Source organism: Patiria miniata, unplaced genomic scaffold (assembly GCF_015706575.1).
Source record: "Patiria miniata isolate m_02_andy unplaced genomic scaffold, ASM1570657v1 HiC_scaffold_9, whole genome shotgun sequence".
NCBI classification, from domain to species: Eukaryota; Metazoa; Echinodermata; class Asteroidea; order Valvatida; family Asterinidae; genus Patiria; species Patiria miniata.
The window spans coordinates 19794628-19813111 of record NW_024037076.1 but is presented as its reverse complement, the minus strand read 5'-3'; the positions used below and the strand labels follow the sequence as shown (position 1 = coordinate 19813111).

Below are 18484 nucleotides of genomic sequence, written 5' to 3'. Positions count from 1 at the left end.
TTGGGTGCATGCAATGCATTCCATACCTCCAGCTTTCCAGCAATTGTCTCAACTTTATTTGGCAAAGGTCTACAACAAACAACACGAAAAGTTAGGATTTGAATACTGAGAAGTGAGAAGCTGCTATGGTTGACGTAGAAAATACAGCTTGCCCCATAAATAGGGCAAGATAAGACTGACGCTGTCTGCTGGGCCCAACAGCCACCTACATGGGGAAACATTACTGGGAAAAGTTCCATACTCGGACGTCAATTTATCTGCTGCCAAACATATTAATTGTCACCTCACCTTGTCATTTGAACCAAGAGAAATCCAGGAAGCTGTGTTAAGGTGAAAAAAATTTACTCAAAATGTGTTTTTAGAGCACATTTTGGATGCATACGTCCTGCAGAACTAACTTGAAGCAGCCGGTCAAAACTGATTGTAGTGGCTGAAAGACAGCGGTACGTTATACACGTGACATCAACAACCATGACGTCGCATGAGCCTGCCAATGATAGTGCAATACGTCATTATGAATATTTATTTTCTCATGAATATTTAGTTTATTTCAATGGATACTTCAAATACGTCCAAAGATTGATTATTGCAACAGCGATCATGCGCGGCCTAGCGGTTAAGAGTCTCGTGTATCAAGCAAGCGTCAGAGGTTCGAATCCCGATGAAGTAACTGACTGATTAATAAATAGAAATTAAGGAAAGGAGAGGGTGAGAGTAGAGGAGGGAAAGTGGAGGAATAACCATAAAAGATGTAACTTTTGGTGCTAGAAAATTAATTGAAAAAAGTGACGTCCGAGTACGGAATTTTTTCCACATTACTTCTAGAAATAGAAGGCATCTGTGTGCCTTCTAGCACTATCACTTTATGGGAGGTCTGCATGAGCTTTGTAAGCAACGTTGATATCAGAATTTTCAATAATTGATATATCGGAAATCCAATAATAATATCGAGAATATGTGATATATCGATTACCCCATGTAAAAGTTAAAGTCCATAAAGCAGGCATGCAACTGGGAATTTGAAGAAAAAAAACAAGGAAACTCCAAATCACAATCAACATGATCAAGTATTTTTCAATTTGGAATGGCATTCATGAGAACTAAAAAACGAGGAAATCAGCGGATCTGAGGAAAAGTTGCATGCCTGATAATGCTGATAGTTTGATTTAAAAAAACAAAAACAATCTTAAGTCCCAAATTTCCACGGCTTTCTCTGGAGCATAGTGCAAAACTTTTTCAAACAAATCTCAGCACTGACAGTTTGTCCAGAACGGGCGGTTTCTTTTGAGGTTTTTACATTGGGGAGACCGCTAATTCCATCGAACGCAGAGCACAAAGCGACGCCGCTTGGCATTTCGCAATGTTTTTATTTTGAGTCACAAGCACAAGTTGCCGCCAAGTTTTTTTTACGACCACAAATTTTGTGCTACCGGTAACAGCGCTAGCAGAAAAATTCTGTACTAACCTGTAAGTGCAGAATCCTTAGTTATGGCATGGAGGAATAAGAACACATTCCTCCATGGTTATGGGGTGCACGCAATGCACATAAGCAAAATTGGGAAAAGTTCCATACTCGGATGTCAATTTATCTGCTGCCAAACATATTTATTGTCACCTCACCTTGTCATTTGAACCAAAAGAAATCCAGGAAGCTGTGTAAAGGTGAAAAAAATGTACTCAAAATGTGTTTTTAGAGCACATTTTGGATGCATACGTCGTGCAGAACTAACTTGAAGCAGCCGGTCAAAACTGATTGTAGTGGCTGAAAAGACAGCGGTACGTTATACACGTGACATCAACAACCATGACGTCGCATGAGCCTGCCAATGATAGTTCAATACGTCTTATGAATATTTATTTTCTCATGAATATTTAGTTTATTTCAATGGATACTTCAAATACGTCCAAAGATTGATGATTTCAACAGCGATCGTGCGCGGCCTAGCGGTTAAGAGTCTCGTGTATCAAGCAAGCGTCAGAGGTTCGAATCCCGATGAAGTAACTGACTGATTAATATTAATAAATAGAAATTAAGGAAAGGAGAGGGTGAGAGTAGAGGAGGGAAAGTGGAGGAATAACCATAAAAGATGTAACTTTTGGCGCTAGAAAATTAATTGAAAAAAGTGACGTCCGAGTATGGAATTTTTTCCGCAAAATTTTCTTGCTAACGCGTGAAATACGCTTACCGTAAGCACAGAATTTTCTGCTAAAATGAGCAGGGATTTTTCGGTAATCCTTACTTTTAGGACCCCGTTCCTATATAGGAAGGGAAAGACTCACCAAAACAGTTGACTAAATGACACTCAAAATTGACATTCTGATACTTCTTGGCACATCTGAACAATTGGCAATGACACCTTCTGTACTTCTAAAGACTGCTTTAGCCTGCAAAAGTCACTTTGGAACTGGACAGACATCTGCAAAAGTCAGTTTTGAACAGAACTCGTAAAAAATAGAGGTGTCCTAAAAGTAAGGATTACCGATTTTTCGGTAACGGTAAGCAGAGCCAAGAAATTGGGCCCTACCAGTACCAATTTCAACTCCGACAATCAGGACTGAGATCCCACATAAAATGCTTCATTATCAAAGTCCCAACATCATACATACCTTCTACTCCTGGAACAATAGTGTAAAAGTTGAATATATGGAGCTAATTCAGGAATTCATTTCACTTCCATGGTGTTTGAAGAAAGAAACGGACGTGCGATTTTGCACAATATCCAACGTCAGTGCATGCAGTACGTACGTGATTCTTAAAAGGCGCCCTCTCTCGACAAACTTTTCTTCTTGTCTCATCAATGAGACACGCACGGTAGGCCGGTAGGCGCAAGGATGCTCCTTCAAGTTCCAATTTAAAGATGGCAATGCACCCAACCACTGACATTGGTCAAAACTTCTCCTTTTTTTTTTTTTACAATAAGTGAACATTTTATTTTATGGAAATGTGTTTTCCCTTAGTGTGGACATCTTCATCTTCACCTAATAGTATAAACCACATTAATTTAAGTAGCTCATGTGAAAATCTGAAAGTATTATTTCTGTGAGACCACATATGGAAAAGTAGTCTCTTTTGCTTACACCGATATGGACGTGTTTCCGTGTTACACACAAAACGGGTTAGCCGCAGTCGCTCCGAATCCGGTCCAGCTGTGAAAAAATGGTTTTAGTCGCCAAACGAAAAAAACCGGGGTCGCCCAGCATTCCAATCTCTATATATTTTCCTACGAAATTCCAAAATTTCACTCGAATAGAGCATTCAATGTCGTCGGACCAGCTTTCTAAAAACGCTTTTACGAGGGACCAGAGCGGCCTTTTTCAGTGTAATCACACGCAGTTTTACCCTCACGCATCAGATGGGGCGACTTTGCGAAGCTGTAACTCGGCAATGCATTACGCAATGACAGCGGGTTTTCCGGCATTCTCTGCGTTAGTTACCTCCCAATATCATATGTAAAACTCGTTTTGATTGGCTAAGAAATGTCGTCGGAATGAAAGAAAACTTGAAGCCCATCGTTCTGCTATCCAATGGTATTCGTCGTGACCTAGCGCTGGGATTAGCATAACATTCGCGTGACGTCATGTCCACTGACTAGCTTCTAGCTAGCCGCGCAGGATGTGACTGGATTAGCTGTATTTTATGCTCTCTGAACGGAAAAAATATGTTATATATGAAATGAAAATGGCACTTACTATGTTTTTGCCACATGCAGTGTTCATCCTACATGAACTTATACGGTTTTTCCACAGGAAATTGAAGGAATTCGTCGAAGAAGTTAAGTGCAGTGAAGGTGGTCCGTACCATTACTATATAGGGAATACCATTCGGCACGCGCGCAGCGGCATGGTCAATTCAAGTGCATGATTGCAAGCCCAGCAGTGTCCGTAACTTATTTGGGATTTTCGTATGGCTAAAATTCATGTGGTATCTTCTTTCAAGTTGCTTTATTTTCATTGTTGTGTTTTTCACTATGTCCTGTATTTTGCCATAGAGAAAGATGATGTTTCCAATGTGTAGGCCTGTGTAAACACATGTTGTTTATTGGAGTTACGCGTTGCGGTTTACCCATTTGTCACAATGGACTCTTCGGTAGTGGACACATGCATACTTGCTACACATAGGAGTTATGCATAATGCATGATTGGGCATTGACCCATTCAGTACACGCGTGGCGTGTCCCGAAGGTCACATAGACACACAACTGATTTTTTGAGACTTTAGCCATGAAACTTTTCCGTTCCTCCGTACTCTCTTTAAGCTGTTAATGTAAAAAAAATAATAATAACATTTAGTTTAACGCCACAGCAAAACCTTACTGAACTCAACATTAGGCCTGCGTCGTCGTCCCTACATTTCCAAAGTTTCTTCGCACGGGTGACTTACCATATCCTCTGATCAGCGTGGCCACTCATCCAAATTGAAATTCACAAGATTCATCCAATAAAAATCCCAAGAACTCCCAACGCAATGGAGAACAGTGTATGTACAAAATGAATTTATCAGAGCACGCGGTAGCCTAAAATCATGTAGACTTATGATATTTTTACAACCAAAAATCCCACGCTGCCTCTGATTGATCCAAGCACATCTAAGGCCTTGTTTATGTTGCTCCACAACATAAACCAGAGACAGGCTTTACGTCTTGTGAGAACGTTAGTTATTTAAAAAGTAAAATGAGAAAAAAAGGTGATTGTGAAGAAGTGAGTGACGAATCTGATTACCAGTCCACGAATCAGCTGTCAATCGTCCGGTGCATGGGCATCGCCAGGATTTTTTTTTCGGGGGGGGGGGGGGGCAAAGCAAATTTTTCCCCAAAATTCCTTAACTTGTTAATTATATTCTCAATTTATCATTTTTCCGAGCGTGAGCAGGGGAGCATTTGCCCTACCCCCCCCCCTCAAATTAACACCTCTTTTCTTTTCTTTTCGTCCCCCCCCCCCCTCGCGACGCCCATGGTCCGGTGATTTCAACCATTATTCCTTGTTATATAAAGCCCTGGGCACAGTATGCATAACGCAGAGAGAGCGGAGCCTCCTCTTTTGATATTGTTGGATCTCATTTTGCAGCCGGGGTGCCGTAGTGCAAAACCAGAGGGTCTAGGGCGGATGCAACGGTGGGTGGTTAGGGCTAATCACCCCCATTACCCACCAACCCTCCGTCTGACCAATGTTCATAATATTGTACAGGATGGCAATAATCTCGAATTTCGTTAAGTTCTTTGAATAGCGCCATCGCTTACCATAATTTATAGCTCATTAATTAACCAATTTTGTTTTAAAGGTCACCCAAAACCACTCTTCACGTTATAACACTGCAAACAGGCCATTGTGATCGTATCTCTCTCAATTAAAGGTATATAGGACGTTTCTTCTCCCTTTTTTTTTAGGGGGGGGGGGGGGCTTGCCATGCATTTCGTTCGTTCCCAATAATAACACCTGCATTCGAAAACCAGGCTCGAATGTTCAAAACCTAACATGCTGAGGTTTCAGCTCAATGATTACACTTTTCGAGTACACTGTGCGCTTACAATCTTGTGAGCACGAAACATCATCTCCAAAAATGTATTTCCAAAAATCAGTCAATTGAATGATCGGTCTTCGGAAACTCCCTGCATTTCTTTATTTCTTCCAAATGACAGCAAGGCAGACTGAATACTTTCTCGGGGTGTTTAGTTCCAGTGCGATCTTTTATCAAACGTAAGCTTTTGGATGCGAATGATCCTATGCATTTAAAATAAATGTGGACTTTTATGCGATATTAATTTCAATTTACAACGTCCGAAATTACAACGTCCAACAAAAAGTTCAGGGCATTTAGGGGCGATATCGCTAGGCCTACATGGCCGGTTTGTATTTCATGTTGCATGTATACACTATTATCAAAAAAATGCAAACAAAATATAACGGAACGCCGGACGTAGAATGTGTCACCAACATAGATAATAGGTATGGTTTGAACGATACGCCTTTCCACTTGAAAATGATCAAACATCGAAATCTGTTAATGTTTGACAGAGTTATGAGTACTTTTCCAACTGGAGAAGTCAACTTGACAACTGGACCGAGTTTTCAATTTTAGGCATTTGGAGGAAGGGAGCCTATAATTGCCTGTGTGTGGATAATTGCCTGGCATACAAATAAAACATGTGTTTAGCGAGTAAACACAATTCTGAACACTTTCTTGCTAGTATCAGTTTGTAGTATGTGGTGATAGCAAGAAAGTGTCTAGAATTTTGTTTTCTCGCTAAACACATTTTGTTTTAGACCAGGCAAATATCCTCACAGAGGCAATTAGGCTATATACCTTTGTCCCTATATGCCGAAAATTGAAAACTTGGTCACGTGGTCAATTGACATCCCTTGGAAAATTACTCATAACTTTGTCAAAAATTATCAGATTTGGATGTTTGATGTCTCATTTTCAAGTGGAAAGGCGTATCTTTCAAACCATACCTAGTTATTTATGTTGGTTACACATTCTACGTCCGACATTCCGTTGTATTTTGTTTGCTTTTTTTAATACACACGGTATAGGAGGGGCAAGGAGAAAATCATGTTCGGGAACTGTTCAGCAGCCAGGGAGACTTTTTTTTGGTGAGGGGGTGGAGCATGTTGATTGCATGGTAGCGATATCGGCATCATCAATACCTTCGGTGATAATCAATAATTATTAACACCGTAACATAATTCCCCAAACACCAGACTTTGCATACACAATATCATTTTTAAGAATGTCCGTGTGGAGGAAAAGATAGATGAAAAGAAAAAAAAAAGGGGGGGGGGAATCAGTCAGAATGGGCAACTATTTAAAATTTGATTCATTTTATTTTATTACATATTTTAAATTTTTGTTTGGCTTTGCCTTTGTCCTCAAAATGTCTACATGTATCTAAGTGACATGATAATACAAAAAGTTGTCAGATGACCGTTTTCATTTCTATAAAATAAGTTAAGTATAGTTGATAGATAAACACAGAATCCTCATAATTAATAAATATCAGCAAAAGTTCAATGAACGAAGATAAACTCTTCATTATCACAGTAAAAATATATATAAAAAGCCCTGTTTTCGTGTTCTCATTACTGAGCAGTCGTTTGTTTTAACTGTATACAGGTATATTCTCTTTTTTTATGACTTAATGTAATGATAAATTGTGAGAAAAAAATATACCAATTAGTGAAAAGCTACTTATTGGTTATATGGTACATTTTTTTTTAAAATAAAAATATATATTTTTTTTATCTGTATGTACACAATCCAGTTAATATCCGAACAGAAATTCATAAAGCAAATTATGATGACATAATTGACATTTCATTCAAATGGCTTTCTCGGAGTGAAATATTACTACATTGTATGAGTAAATCAGCTCCGGGAACAGTTTTTTTTTAAATATAAAAATATATATTTGATCTGTATGTACACAATCCAGTTAATATCCGAACAAAAATTCATATAGCAAATTATGATGACATAGGCCTAATTGACATTTCATTCAAATGGCTTGCTCGGACTAAATATTACTACACTGTATGAGTAAATCAGCTCCGGATTGTCTGGGATTTATTCCCGACATTCCTGGGAGTCCTTTGGGCGCAACTCATTCGAGGGAAGGGTGTCATCTTTTGTGATTCCAGACAACGCCTCAAATGTTGCCTCATCGCCCTCTGATCGAAGACAGCCAACTCGGGGCTCCCCCCGTAAGCTACCTCAGTAGCGTACGCCAAAGCGAAGAGCCCGCAGTCGCTGGACCCTCGCTGAGGGTGTACCACCGGTAGCTGGACCCGGAGGCCCGCTGCCGATCGCTCCTCCTTCTTCTCCCCACACAGGTTCACGATCTGACGGGAGAGCTTCGGGGTGAGTCCGCCATTCTTGCTATCCAGCAACTTGACTTCCCCGTCTTTCCTGCAGACGGTGACCCAGTGTCCTCCCCCGTTCAACATGACCTGGGCTCCGTCCTTGGTCATGGGCTCGAACTGGAGTATTTCCCCGAGGACGGGCTCCTGAAGACCGGCCAGGGCCGGGAACTGACGGCGGAGCAGCTTCTGGGCCGCGGTGACGTGATCGTCCGTCAGCCACTCCCCGCTGTACAGTATCTCAACGTCTTTAGCGCTAAGGCCAACTTGGATAAACCAGTCATCATCCAGGCTTGGGCCCTGGGTCTCACCATCGCAGTCCTCCTTTGCAGTGACGCAAGGCCTCTTGGGCTCACAGGGCTCCTCATCCAGTGGCAACAGTCTCTTTCTGGCATTGACAGTGGGCTTTTTAACGCTTCTTGCAACCGCCTGCACAAAAAATAATAATGGCCTACATACAGAAGAGCTTTTTTCAGACTTATTTAAAGGGGAGATACAACATTTGCAAACATCAAAAAACGAAATGATCAAATTATCACCAAATATCTTACTGGATTGGTAGGGAATGACAGTCGAAAGCATCCTGTAAAATCGTGGCTCCTGGCGTTCTGACATTTTCAAGAAAACTTGTATTTTTCCAACGCTGGTCGGCCGACCAGCGTTGGAGAAAACTGACTGTTTTCAAAAAGTGCCCCTAATTTTTCATATTTAGTTATTCCGCATTTTCTTTGCAATTGATTACACACCTGTGAATGGGTACAAGCTTTCTAGACGGATTCTCTGACCTTGCAATCCTCCAAAGTCTATAAATTGCTCCGTTTCATCTTCCTTGGGTCAGGGAACCAGACTTCATAAACATGGTTGGTTTTCTTGGATTTTCCAGCATCTCCAAACCCAAAACGCGAAGCAAGTCATTTTAACAATATTTACTATAACATACTAATCCTCCCAATCCATTTATTTCTGAAAATTGCAGCCAAAGCAAATGTTGTACATTCCCTTTAATTGTACTGTACATGTATATGAAACAAAATAGACCGGAAACAAAATGACACTTTCTTTTTTAACAGTTAAAATACAAAGAGGTTACCTTAGCGATGCTGTGACGATAGCGGGCATGTTGGCTCACACCCACAGTCCGCCTCTTTTTGGCAACCGATCCTTGCCTAATGGTCGAAGCAGGCCTCTTCAAACCAGCCGGCGGTGATCCCATCACCGGCTGAATTATGAAAACAAATTACAAGAACAAACATATCTACTATTATAAACAAAAAGGAAAGAATCAAAATGAAAAATTTCCTACATTTTCAAATAGGGCAAAATGTCAAAATAAGGGATTAAGCTCGTCCACCATTTCTTACCGTGGTGGAGTTGTTGGTTGCTCGGAGAATCATCTTAATCCTCCTATTCTCATCCTTGATCTGGATTACCCGGTAATCCCTAGTTGACGATTGCCAACGTTTCCGATAAACCTGAGAAAATAAAAGACATTTCTTCCAGTGAAAACTGTGTTGTTGGAGATTATAGTGTTTACAATAACTGCATATTATGAAATAGACAAGATTATTTTTTAAAGTTTCTTGTCATTTTGATCCCTTTTAAAAATCCATATTACTGAGAATATCGGTTTAATTTGAATAAATAATTATAAAGTCAACTTACCGGCTTGGCATCGTCGTTTTGAGGATTCGAAGTTTTCTTCAAAATCATTTCGAAAATCATCATGAAGTTCACGTGCACGTCTGATTCGCAAGTTATCTCAGTAGAATATGAGGCTTGTTGCCAAGATATTTGTTTAGTTTTCTCTAGTGTGTAGTGCGTACCGATCCATTGTCTAAAAACGTTCCATTTACACATGCGTTGTTCGAAATACAATGTTTCGTTTCCCAGTTATTGTGACGTATTTTGCGTATCCGCGCAAAGTGTTCTTCAAACGCCTACAGAGGATCAGGAAAGCGCAGTGCGCATTTTTGGTAAACGCGCGGTAGCAGGTCGCTTGTTCTGTGACGTATATGTACGATGGGCAAAACGTTTGTGGTGTAATAAAGGAGTCGTGGAACTTCTTTTCCCTTGCCTTTTTAATGGGCTATTTTGCACTCAAAGGAATGTTGGATTAAAAAGCAGGAACGAGGTCCATGCAAATAAAAGACGCGGAAAGGAAGAGGCTGGAATGAGATTTTTAAAAAATTTTTTAATGAAATAGGCCCATGCAGAGAGACGAGGTTTGGCCTTATTAATTACAGAATGTTCTGACGACATTCTGAACTAAAAGTTCTATATAAAGGGATTTTATAGCAGAATGTTCTAATGGATTTTTAAAACAGGCTCAAACCTCCACCACCCGTTTATCTTGGCAAATGCTCTTTGTCAAGGATTATACCGAACCAGCTTCTTGTATCAACTGTCGTCGGAAGCCGTCGGAAGTCATCCGTTTCAACTGAAGGGCGCAGGCTGACCGTTCGAGCAGGAGAGGGGATCTCTCCATGTAAATTATTCTCTCTGTTGTTAGATTAGTCACACATTTGCACAACATTTGCAAATATTAGCGGGGTTGTGCATTTGTTTTCGTTTATGAGCTTGTCGCAAAAGTATACCATTCTCATGACTTATTTCATGGGGGTATGAGTAGGGTGGGGGGGGGGGGGGGGGTTCACCTCCACGGCACACCTCCTTGCCTTAGCCGAAGTGTTCCCACGCCGCCGTAGTCCCGTTTGGAATATTATTTGTAAGCCTCCTTCCCGTGAATGGCGTCACCTAAATGTTCATGTCTGCAGTATTTTTCGCTCATCCCAATCGAACTAAAATCAAGGGCATGGTATGTTCTGAAGGAAACGCAAGCGTCGCAAAGCATTTCGGGCAGGTTTACTGTGTTGTTGCCGTTAACAATGTACTTTTCGTGCACCGGGCGTGCGCACATGGAAGTCCTGACCCGGTCGGGTCAATTAATAATATACAAAATGCCAGTCATACAAAATAATGAGCTCATTATGACGGTATACCACTCTTAAAACAACTTAGTCAAAATATTGACTGGTTTTCCTAGTTATTGGAAATTGACTGGGGAATTTAGTTAAACATGCAAAGTTTCATACTATGAGTATGACTATATAGAAAAGTAGTTGGGTTCGTCTCCAATTTCAGTTATTGGCATAACTATTTCCCCAAAGTCAGTAACACTGACTGGAAAAAGCGAGTCAGATTGACTGATTTTCAGTTGCACCCAGCTGACCCTGAATGGCTAGTCAAAAAAATTTGACTGGTTTCTAGTCAAATCTGACTAATTTTTTTTTTTTTTTAAGAGTGATAGGAACTCAGGTGTCATGATGTCAACCATTCCCATCCCGGATTTTCGAAATCAGGTGGACGGTGATGCAGAACACTATAGCTAGAATTCTAGCCGCCCCCCCCCCCTCCAATCCCCCGGTCTGATTTATGGATCCTCACGCATCCTGTGAGTTGTTCTACTCATTGCATGCACGGCATTATACTTTCTCGAAGTCAGCGGAACTGGCGGCGGTATAAGGGATCTAGGGCGGGGTGGGGTCCGTTCGGGGGTTGCAAGCCCCCGGCCCCCCTCCCCCGTTCAGCACCCGCTAACTAATGTTATGAAACCAGTAAAATGGGGTTTAAAAATATGCTTAAGTTCTTAAAATACAGTCTTCAGTTGCACAGAATGCAGGAGAAATCATCGTCCCAAATTTTCCGGGGGGGGGGGGTGTCCCGGACCCCTATGGCCTTTGGCACGCCTTAACTCAACCCCCACTTTATCACCCCTCCCTCGTTTCCTAAAGGCTAGATCCGCCCCTTGGGTAGGGAAGATGTGAAGAAACATAATGATTTATCACATTTTCAGAAAATAAGGAATCTCCACACACCCACTTGTCAGCTGCTACAAAAGACAGAGGAAAACCACAGGTAGGATGTCCATAGTTTCTGTTAACACAATGGGTCGGACGTAACCCATTCATTTGCGTTACTATAGGTAATCCTATATGAAAGCACTCAGTTACCATTCATATAAGTCAGTGAGTCACAAAGAAGAATCTATAGGATTGACTCTCTGGGACCCAGAAAAACAACGAGTTCAACGTCGGTCAGTGGGAATTGTTACTAATCTCCATTTTAATTTAAACGTTTATTGATAACGTCAAAAAGGTGCATTTTTAAGCTTTTGAACTTAGTTTCTCCACTTTCAGTGCTATTAAAAATACATTTTTGTTGTAATTGTTGGGATGTTCGACAAATATCTCGAAATCTGCATGTAGTTGTTTTCTCATTACGAAAAAGTGAAGTGGGGATGGTTCAATAGCCCATCCCCCGGTCAAAAAGTGGGGGGATATACCCCCATCCCCCAGGATTTACGCCCCTGGTTTCGACTGTTTGTTTTAATATTTAGTAAAAAAAACAAACAAACAAACAAACAAACAAACAAACAAACAAACAAACAAACAAACAAACAAACAAACAAACAAACAAACAAACAAACAAACAAACAAACAAACAAACAAACAAACAAACAAACAAACAAACAAACAAACAAAGATACAGGTATGGTAGATCAGTAAACTGCAACTTAGCTATATCCGCGCGCTAAATACCAGGCAACTATAGCCCGCTGTTCCAATATACTCCAGATGGATTTTTTTCGTCGCCAGTTTAATTTTATTTCACGGTTGATGGAAATTTGTTAGAGAAGCTGCTGGAGAAATTTGGGTCGAGACTGATCGATTCAATGAGACCTTTTATTTTTGTAGTTTACTTATCTTGAATGTGGAACACGTTGTTTGAATGATCCTCAAAGAACTTCAATTGGATTCATCGCATTGTTTCTACATGGCCGGGAAGGAATAGTCGATGGGGTTACACCCAATTCAACTGGTAGATTAGTGCCTTAAAGACACTGGCATCTTACAAGAGGAATAAATTAGGCTATCGGATAATTAACGTAGCGGGCCAGAAGAAAAAAAGTTGACACGACAATGCATTCCTGATCGGGAACAAATCTGCCAAAATAGTCTGGACCCCTGCGGGATCTCCCCAAACTGAAAAAGCTTGTGCATGTTCATCAGAAGATGACGTTTTGCCGATTATTCAAATGTGGTTCCCGACGATGTTTTCCTCACAATACTGCAATTATCAAAACATTTGAATACAAGTAAAGAGAGTTACGTAAGACAAGAGTTGCAGCCAACCGCAGGGTTTGATCTCCGACGAAGTGATTTGCATGTGGGTATAAAACAGGCCCTGTGGCGAATTTCGGGCAGCATTTAGCAACCTGCTCCGAGTGAGGTCTGTCTTCAGACACCGTTGGACAAAAATACCACAAAAGCCCGCGAAAGCAAAGTCAGCTATTGCTTCTTCTTCAGCCGGAAGGAGCACCCGAATCTTCGACGCAAATCACCCGCCCGGCTTGCATCCAAGGAACCCTGAGCTTTTAGTCCGGACTCGGACACTGGACTCGGACACTCCAGATTAGTAGTCATGGCCGATCCAATCATCCAATTTCAGAGAATGAATCCCCAAATGGTGAGATTCTGAGAATGAAGAATATAGCAAGAAAATAAATGTATAGCGAAAGTGTTTAAGTTCAAAACAAGACATTAGTGTGTGATGATGAGGCAAACATTGGCAATTAAAACTATCGTAATTTTCATGTTTTTTTTTTTTAATCGAATAACAATATTTCCCAACACTATTTTATATCCTTCAATTTTCTCCTAAAATGTTGGGCTTTAAATGTGATAAAGAAAAATAGGAAAATCTACTAATCTACAGGCTCGGTCCTTTTTCATGGATCATGATCAATAGAGGGCGCTATATAGTTTGCGCGTAAATTCCTAGCACGTGCTTCGATAACGTTAACGTACACCCCCACCACGTGGGTGTTTATGTGCATGTTTTGGTTAGGGCTTTATAGCTAGCTGGCGCATGCTGCAGTGTACACGTAAGCTCAATACATGTAGTCACAAAACTGCCCGTCGATGATAACGCAATAACACATTGCTCCAAGTTGGCACGTAAACGCGAAGCATTCTCGGTCATCAGTTCTGCATTTTATTATGAACCAATTAAGTGGTTAAAGACTGTCGTTTAATAGCGGAGTGATTGATCAGCTTGCATAAACTGTTCTTGTTTTAACCACAGTCTCAGAACGGCACGACGAGTAACTTGTTTTCCGAGGGGCGTCACACCAGCAACAACCCAGGCCGCCCCGAGAAGAAAGTCCGCTTCGAGGCCGCCCCGGGATCACGAGGGGGTGGAAGCGGCAGCGGGCCATCCGGTAACGGCATCCCCCCGTTCACCAGCGAGCCCACCAGCACATGCACCACCACTTCCCCGTCCCTGATCGGCAGTAACTCGCACCACCAGGGCTCCTCATCCTCCTCGGCGGTGACAAATTTCAACAGCAACTCGGAACTGTTCCGACAGATCAACGCGCTGCTGGAGAACTCTCTAGATCTGCAGAGTAGCATCTGCATGAACCAGCAACAGCAGCAGGGCATCGGGGCATCGGGTATCGGTCGGGGGTTCAGTGGGGGCCCGTTGGCAGGGGTCAATGTCTCTGGTGCGAACCCCCTCCAAGGACTTTTGCCACCTCCAGGTTTGCAGCAGCAACCAGACAGAAACGATCCAGGTCAGTTAAACATTTTTTTATTGTAGTGAGTAGTGATTATATTTCAACATGAAACACAGAATAAATATGGATTGTGTGCTTATTGTGTGTGGAAAGTGTAGGGGCCTATTTTCTTGCACAGATATAATTATATGGTGGCAGTGCATCTTGGGGGCGGAGCCAGTTGAATAATTAGGTGGATACATTTGTGGAAAATTTGCTTTATGGTTGAATGGATACATTTGTATGATTAGGCATGTATTGTACAATAGGCAATGGGTAGGTAAAGGGGAGTAATTTCATTTTATTAAAAGGAAAATATAGTGATGAGAACGGAATGGCGATGGTAAATGGGAAATATTACCCCCGCCCCCTCCCTAAAAGTAAAAGGAAAGTGAACCATATGTCGAAAGCACTTTCTTAATGCACAAACAGAGGCGGATCCAGGGGGTGCGGATGGGGTGCCCCTGCCCCCGGCAGTGACCGAAATGTTCTAAAATAAGGCCACTTTTCTCACTTGAGAGACCCCTTCCGCCCCCTCCCCCAGCACACCCCACCCCCCAAGCAGTAACCGCTCTGGATCCATCCTTGGCAGCAGTAGATCATACATTGAGATTTACCCTTTAGTGTAAGACGAAGTAAAAAAAACAAGTTTCTTGTCCCCGCCCGCTTCCTTTTTGGAGGCCGCCTGGATTTTTTTATTATTTTTTATTTTTGAAAATTTAGTAGAAAAACACCGAAAAAGTCTACAAATTCATCGGAAAATAAATACCAATACCAATACAACTCTAAATGACACTGTAAATATGTTCAGTTCTCTTGTCCAACTTGTGTTTCATCTTTAAAAGTGTCTTTGAACAGTGGAACTTGGTGGAAGCGGGGCTTTTTATTTTTTATTTTATTTTTTTTTAAGATGACCGCCTTCTCAAAATTTCCTGCAATTTTCCTAAAAAGCCCCGCTTCCTCCCTTTTTAAAAAACCCCGGACGAAAAACTATTTTTTTTTTACTCGGCCTAATACATGATCTTGCACTCTGTACTCGGTATGAAATGGATGGGACTCAAACCCATGACCTCTTGCTTACGAGTACAGATGTCTTAACCACCCAACCTCCAACCAAGCTTGCCGGGGTTTGGCGGCCTGAGTGACATGGATTCTGCTAGTATTGGAAAAGTGTGGCCCTTTCAATCAGGCATGCAAATTTTTTTGGATCACCTAATTTCCTCTTTGTTTTCCACTTAATACCTATTTCATTAAAAATTGAAAAACACTGTTTAATGGGTCATATGAATAAAAACTAGCGAATGCTTGGAAGTTTAAGCAAAAAGTATTTACTTTGGAGTAAAAGCATTAAGGTACAGTAAATACTTGAATGCGTATGAATGAAAGTTTTCTTTTACTGTTCAGCATTCACTAGACAGCATGGTAGCAAATGCTTCTTACTGTTGAATTGATTGCACGGGCGAATGGTTGTCAACAATAGTGTCGCTTTTGTGTGTACAAACTTACTTACAAATACAGTTTACACGTAGGGTAACAGTCCAAATCATCCATGTGGTGCATAGGCCTACAGTGCAGTGGTTAATTTGATCCTTAAATCCGGCAAAAAATGCTGAAGAAAATGTTCACCAGTTGCAGAATGCATCATAAAGTATACCTTCATGAAAATTGTAAAGCTCCTACAGTGTCCTGCAGACAGTCACAATTGCATTAAAAATATTTCATACCAAAATATATGCAAAGTGTTTTGTATAATAAAATATTAAGGGGAAAAAACTAAAGGTTTGAAAAGATTTATTACCAAATATAGGCCTACTGGACGATTATTTTATTTCATTCAGTCCCCAGAATGTCGCATAAAGTTTCTCCCTAATCCTTCTGTGCTGCATCGAAATTTCACAGTATGTACACTTCGCAGATCGTGATTAAAACGGAAATTATCGCTTCTTCTAGTACTGAAATTAATAATAAAAAGTATATAAATTTTGCATAAATGAATGTTGTAACACAAGATGAATTGGCTCTAACTTTTTGCCCTTTAAAAGGACAATTGGAACCTGGGCAGTAAAATTACCCATTGACCTAGTCAGGAAGTAGGCTTAGATGAGATAATCATTCCGCTCGGCCTATTTCTTGTAGCTTCCAGAATTCCTGCTAACAACTACCCAATCCCACTCCCCCGGAAAAAAAAGCTTTATCCTTGAGGGGAAAAACTGCTAGGAGACCTATTCGTAGAGTTGAATGCTAGGGCATATTGTATTATCTGTATTTATGATCTGATGTTTATTGTTGCCAGCTAGACCAAAGCTTTTTTCTCTAAAGAAAAAATCGGTTTCATTTGTGTCTACAGGATATTAGCCTCAGGCTGTGCTTTGTATGAAATTGAGCTGATCTTATGAAAATGTTTCTATGTACCGGTACTTTTTGTTGTGGTTTGTGAATATTTTCCAATAACAAGACTGAAACTTTTTTTCAGTACCATTTCAAATGGGAATCGGTTGAACACTCATGACAATGCATCTCTTTTCAAGGAAATAAAAAAATATATACATCTATAACATGAGGGGCCATTTTTGCTTCTACTGTCAGTTATGTAGGGCCTCCTGCAATTGCCCTTTTCAGGCCATTGTTTAAAAGTAGAGTAGATCATTTGCAGCTATCCAAAAAGTAACTGACCAATTATTGTTACAAAGCTTACTTGGTTTAATTAATTAAAGATGGATGGCACTAAACTCCTTGTGAAATTATTCCTTCTGGAATGCTGTCAATTTGAAGAAAAAAAAAAGTAAAAGAAGGTAATTTCCAAAGATGAGTCAAGTTACGCATTTTTTGAGATTTCCGTTTGTAGTTGGCGAATCCGTGAATGGGTGCGCACAAGCGTTGACACGATGCATGTGCGTAGTTGCTGTTTTGCATCGGTTCAGTGCATAACATCGCGTATAGATCTGCAATTGATCTGTATTGATGTTTAAGGGCTTGAGGAAAATGACTTGAATTACTTGAATTTTTATTAACTATTTTCCCCATTCTATACACTGTATTATAAACCTCACATGTAATATATTACGTGATTTTTTTTCCCTTGTATATTGCCCCTGAAGGGATGCAATTGTCAAAAAAGCAATTTTGCTTGTAGTTTTTCAGGGAATGTCCTGCAGATTCCCAATGCAAGAAATGGATTGAGCTTCTAGCAATAATGGGGAAGGAATGTAATGGAACAACCAGTTGTAGATGTGTGACTTGTATGTTTGTTTGTTATTATACAAACAAACCCAGGATAGCCCACAAAAGTTTTTCAACTTACTTCCAGTTCAGGATTTAGAAGAAACTTACATTTTTAGTTGTGGGAGGAAAGCCCCAGCAAGATATTCTAGGGAAACCCATGGAATCAGGCAGGGACTGAAAACCCAATCCAAGTATTGGCCCAGGCGGGATTCGAACCCGGGTCACAGCGGTTGAAGGCGAGGAAAGTACCGCTACGCCAACCTGACTCCCTGTTAATGGTAATTTTTGTCAGCGACAGGAATGGTGTTTTTTTTTTCATTTTAAGCAGCAAAATTGCTCAAAATCACAAGAATTGAGCACAACAACTAACCCATTAAAGATTAAGCTCAGTGGATACCATACATTTTAAGAAAACAGAAGAAACCTACGTGTGCACATTGTTTTTGGTCTCGAGGGGGTTCCGTTGCTAGCACTTTCGATCCGATTCAAAAGTTGCCATTTCATATTTTCAGTTGCACCCTCTTGTGTACAATCCGCAGTCGGGACATGATTCTCATTCGGCCGGTTAGTGAACGTAATGTCAAAGTCCCAGTGGATAGGTGATCTTCGAAGTACTTAATGAATATTGTCATTTAAAAAAAAAAATTAGTGGCTTTCTTCCAAACCCTACTATTTCAGGTGAAATAATTTTTCAGGTTATTTCATACCAGTCTTATCTTCAGTTTGAGCAAGCTTTTTCTCATTAAATCGTTAGGTTCATTTCCGGGTTATTACCAATGTTCCCAGTGCCTA

At 40.7% G+C, this 18484-nt stretch overlaps 3 protein-coding genes across 7 annotated transcripts in view; 1 reads left to right on the top strand and 2 right to left on the bottom strand.

Moving 5' to 3' along the window:
* Window positions 1–2760, bottom strand: part of LOC119720187 (inositol hexakisphosphate and diphosphoinositol-pentakisphosphate kinase 2-like) — a 55343-nt gene extending 52583 nt beyond the window's left edge. For 4 of the 5 annotated variants that reach the window (XM_038189759.1, XM_038189757.1, XM_038189761.1 and 1 more), the window contains exon 1: window positions 2608–2760. The gene's annotated coding sequence lies outside the window, so the exon portion shown is untranslated. Of the gene's footprint in view, window positions 1–26; window positions 214–2607 lie in introns of those variants that run through there. The other variant, XM_038189758.1, reaches the window with a different exon arrangement.
* A 4262-nt stretch (window positions 2761–7022) lies between these two features.
* On the bottom strand, window positions 7023–9661 carry LOC119721064. Its single transcript, XM_038190950.1, has 4 exons — window positions 9517–9661; window positions 9216–9326; window positions 8945–9073; window positions 7023–8283 (listed from the first exon to the last, which is right to left on the bottom strand). The coding sequence occupies exons 1-4, from the start codon at window positions 9577–9579 to the stop codon at window positions 7540–7542; spliced, it is 1047 nt and encodes a 348-aa protein (XP_038046878.1). The 5' UTR covers window positions 9580–9661; the 3' UTR covers window positions 7023–7539.
* Window positions 9662–13106: 3445 nt separating this feature from the next.
* The window catches only part of LOC119719990, a 51821-nt gene continuing 46443 nt past the window's right edge, over window positions 13107–18484 (top strand). The window contains exons 1-2 of the mRNA XM_038189480.1: window positions 13107–13380; window positions 13999–14488. Of these exons, the coding sequence (XP_038045408.1) occupies window positions 13336–13380; window positions 13999–14488 (535 nt within the window). The 5' untranslated portion in view covers window positions 13107–13335. The remainder of the gene's footprint in view (window positions 13381–13998; window positions 14489–18484) is intronic.

Bases quoted from the DNA above. Each gene is read 5' to 3' on its own strand.
- LOC119721064 (XM_038190950.1), bottom strand. From the start codon at position 9,579: ATGATGATTTTCGAAATGATTTTGAAGAAAACTTCGAATCCTCAAAAC. The intron at 9,074-9,215 runs GTAAGAAATGGT...TTCATAATTCAG, and splicing joins CAACCAACAACTCCACCACG to CCGGTGATGGGATCACCGCC. The intron at 8,284-8,944 runs GTAACCTCTTTG...TTTTTTGTGCAG, and splicing joins ATCGTCACAGCATCGCTAAG to GCGGTTGCAAGAAGCGTTAA.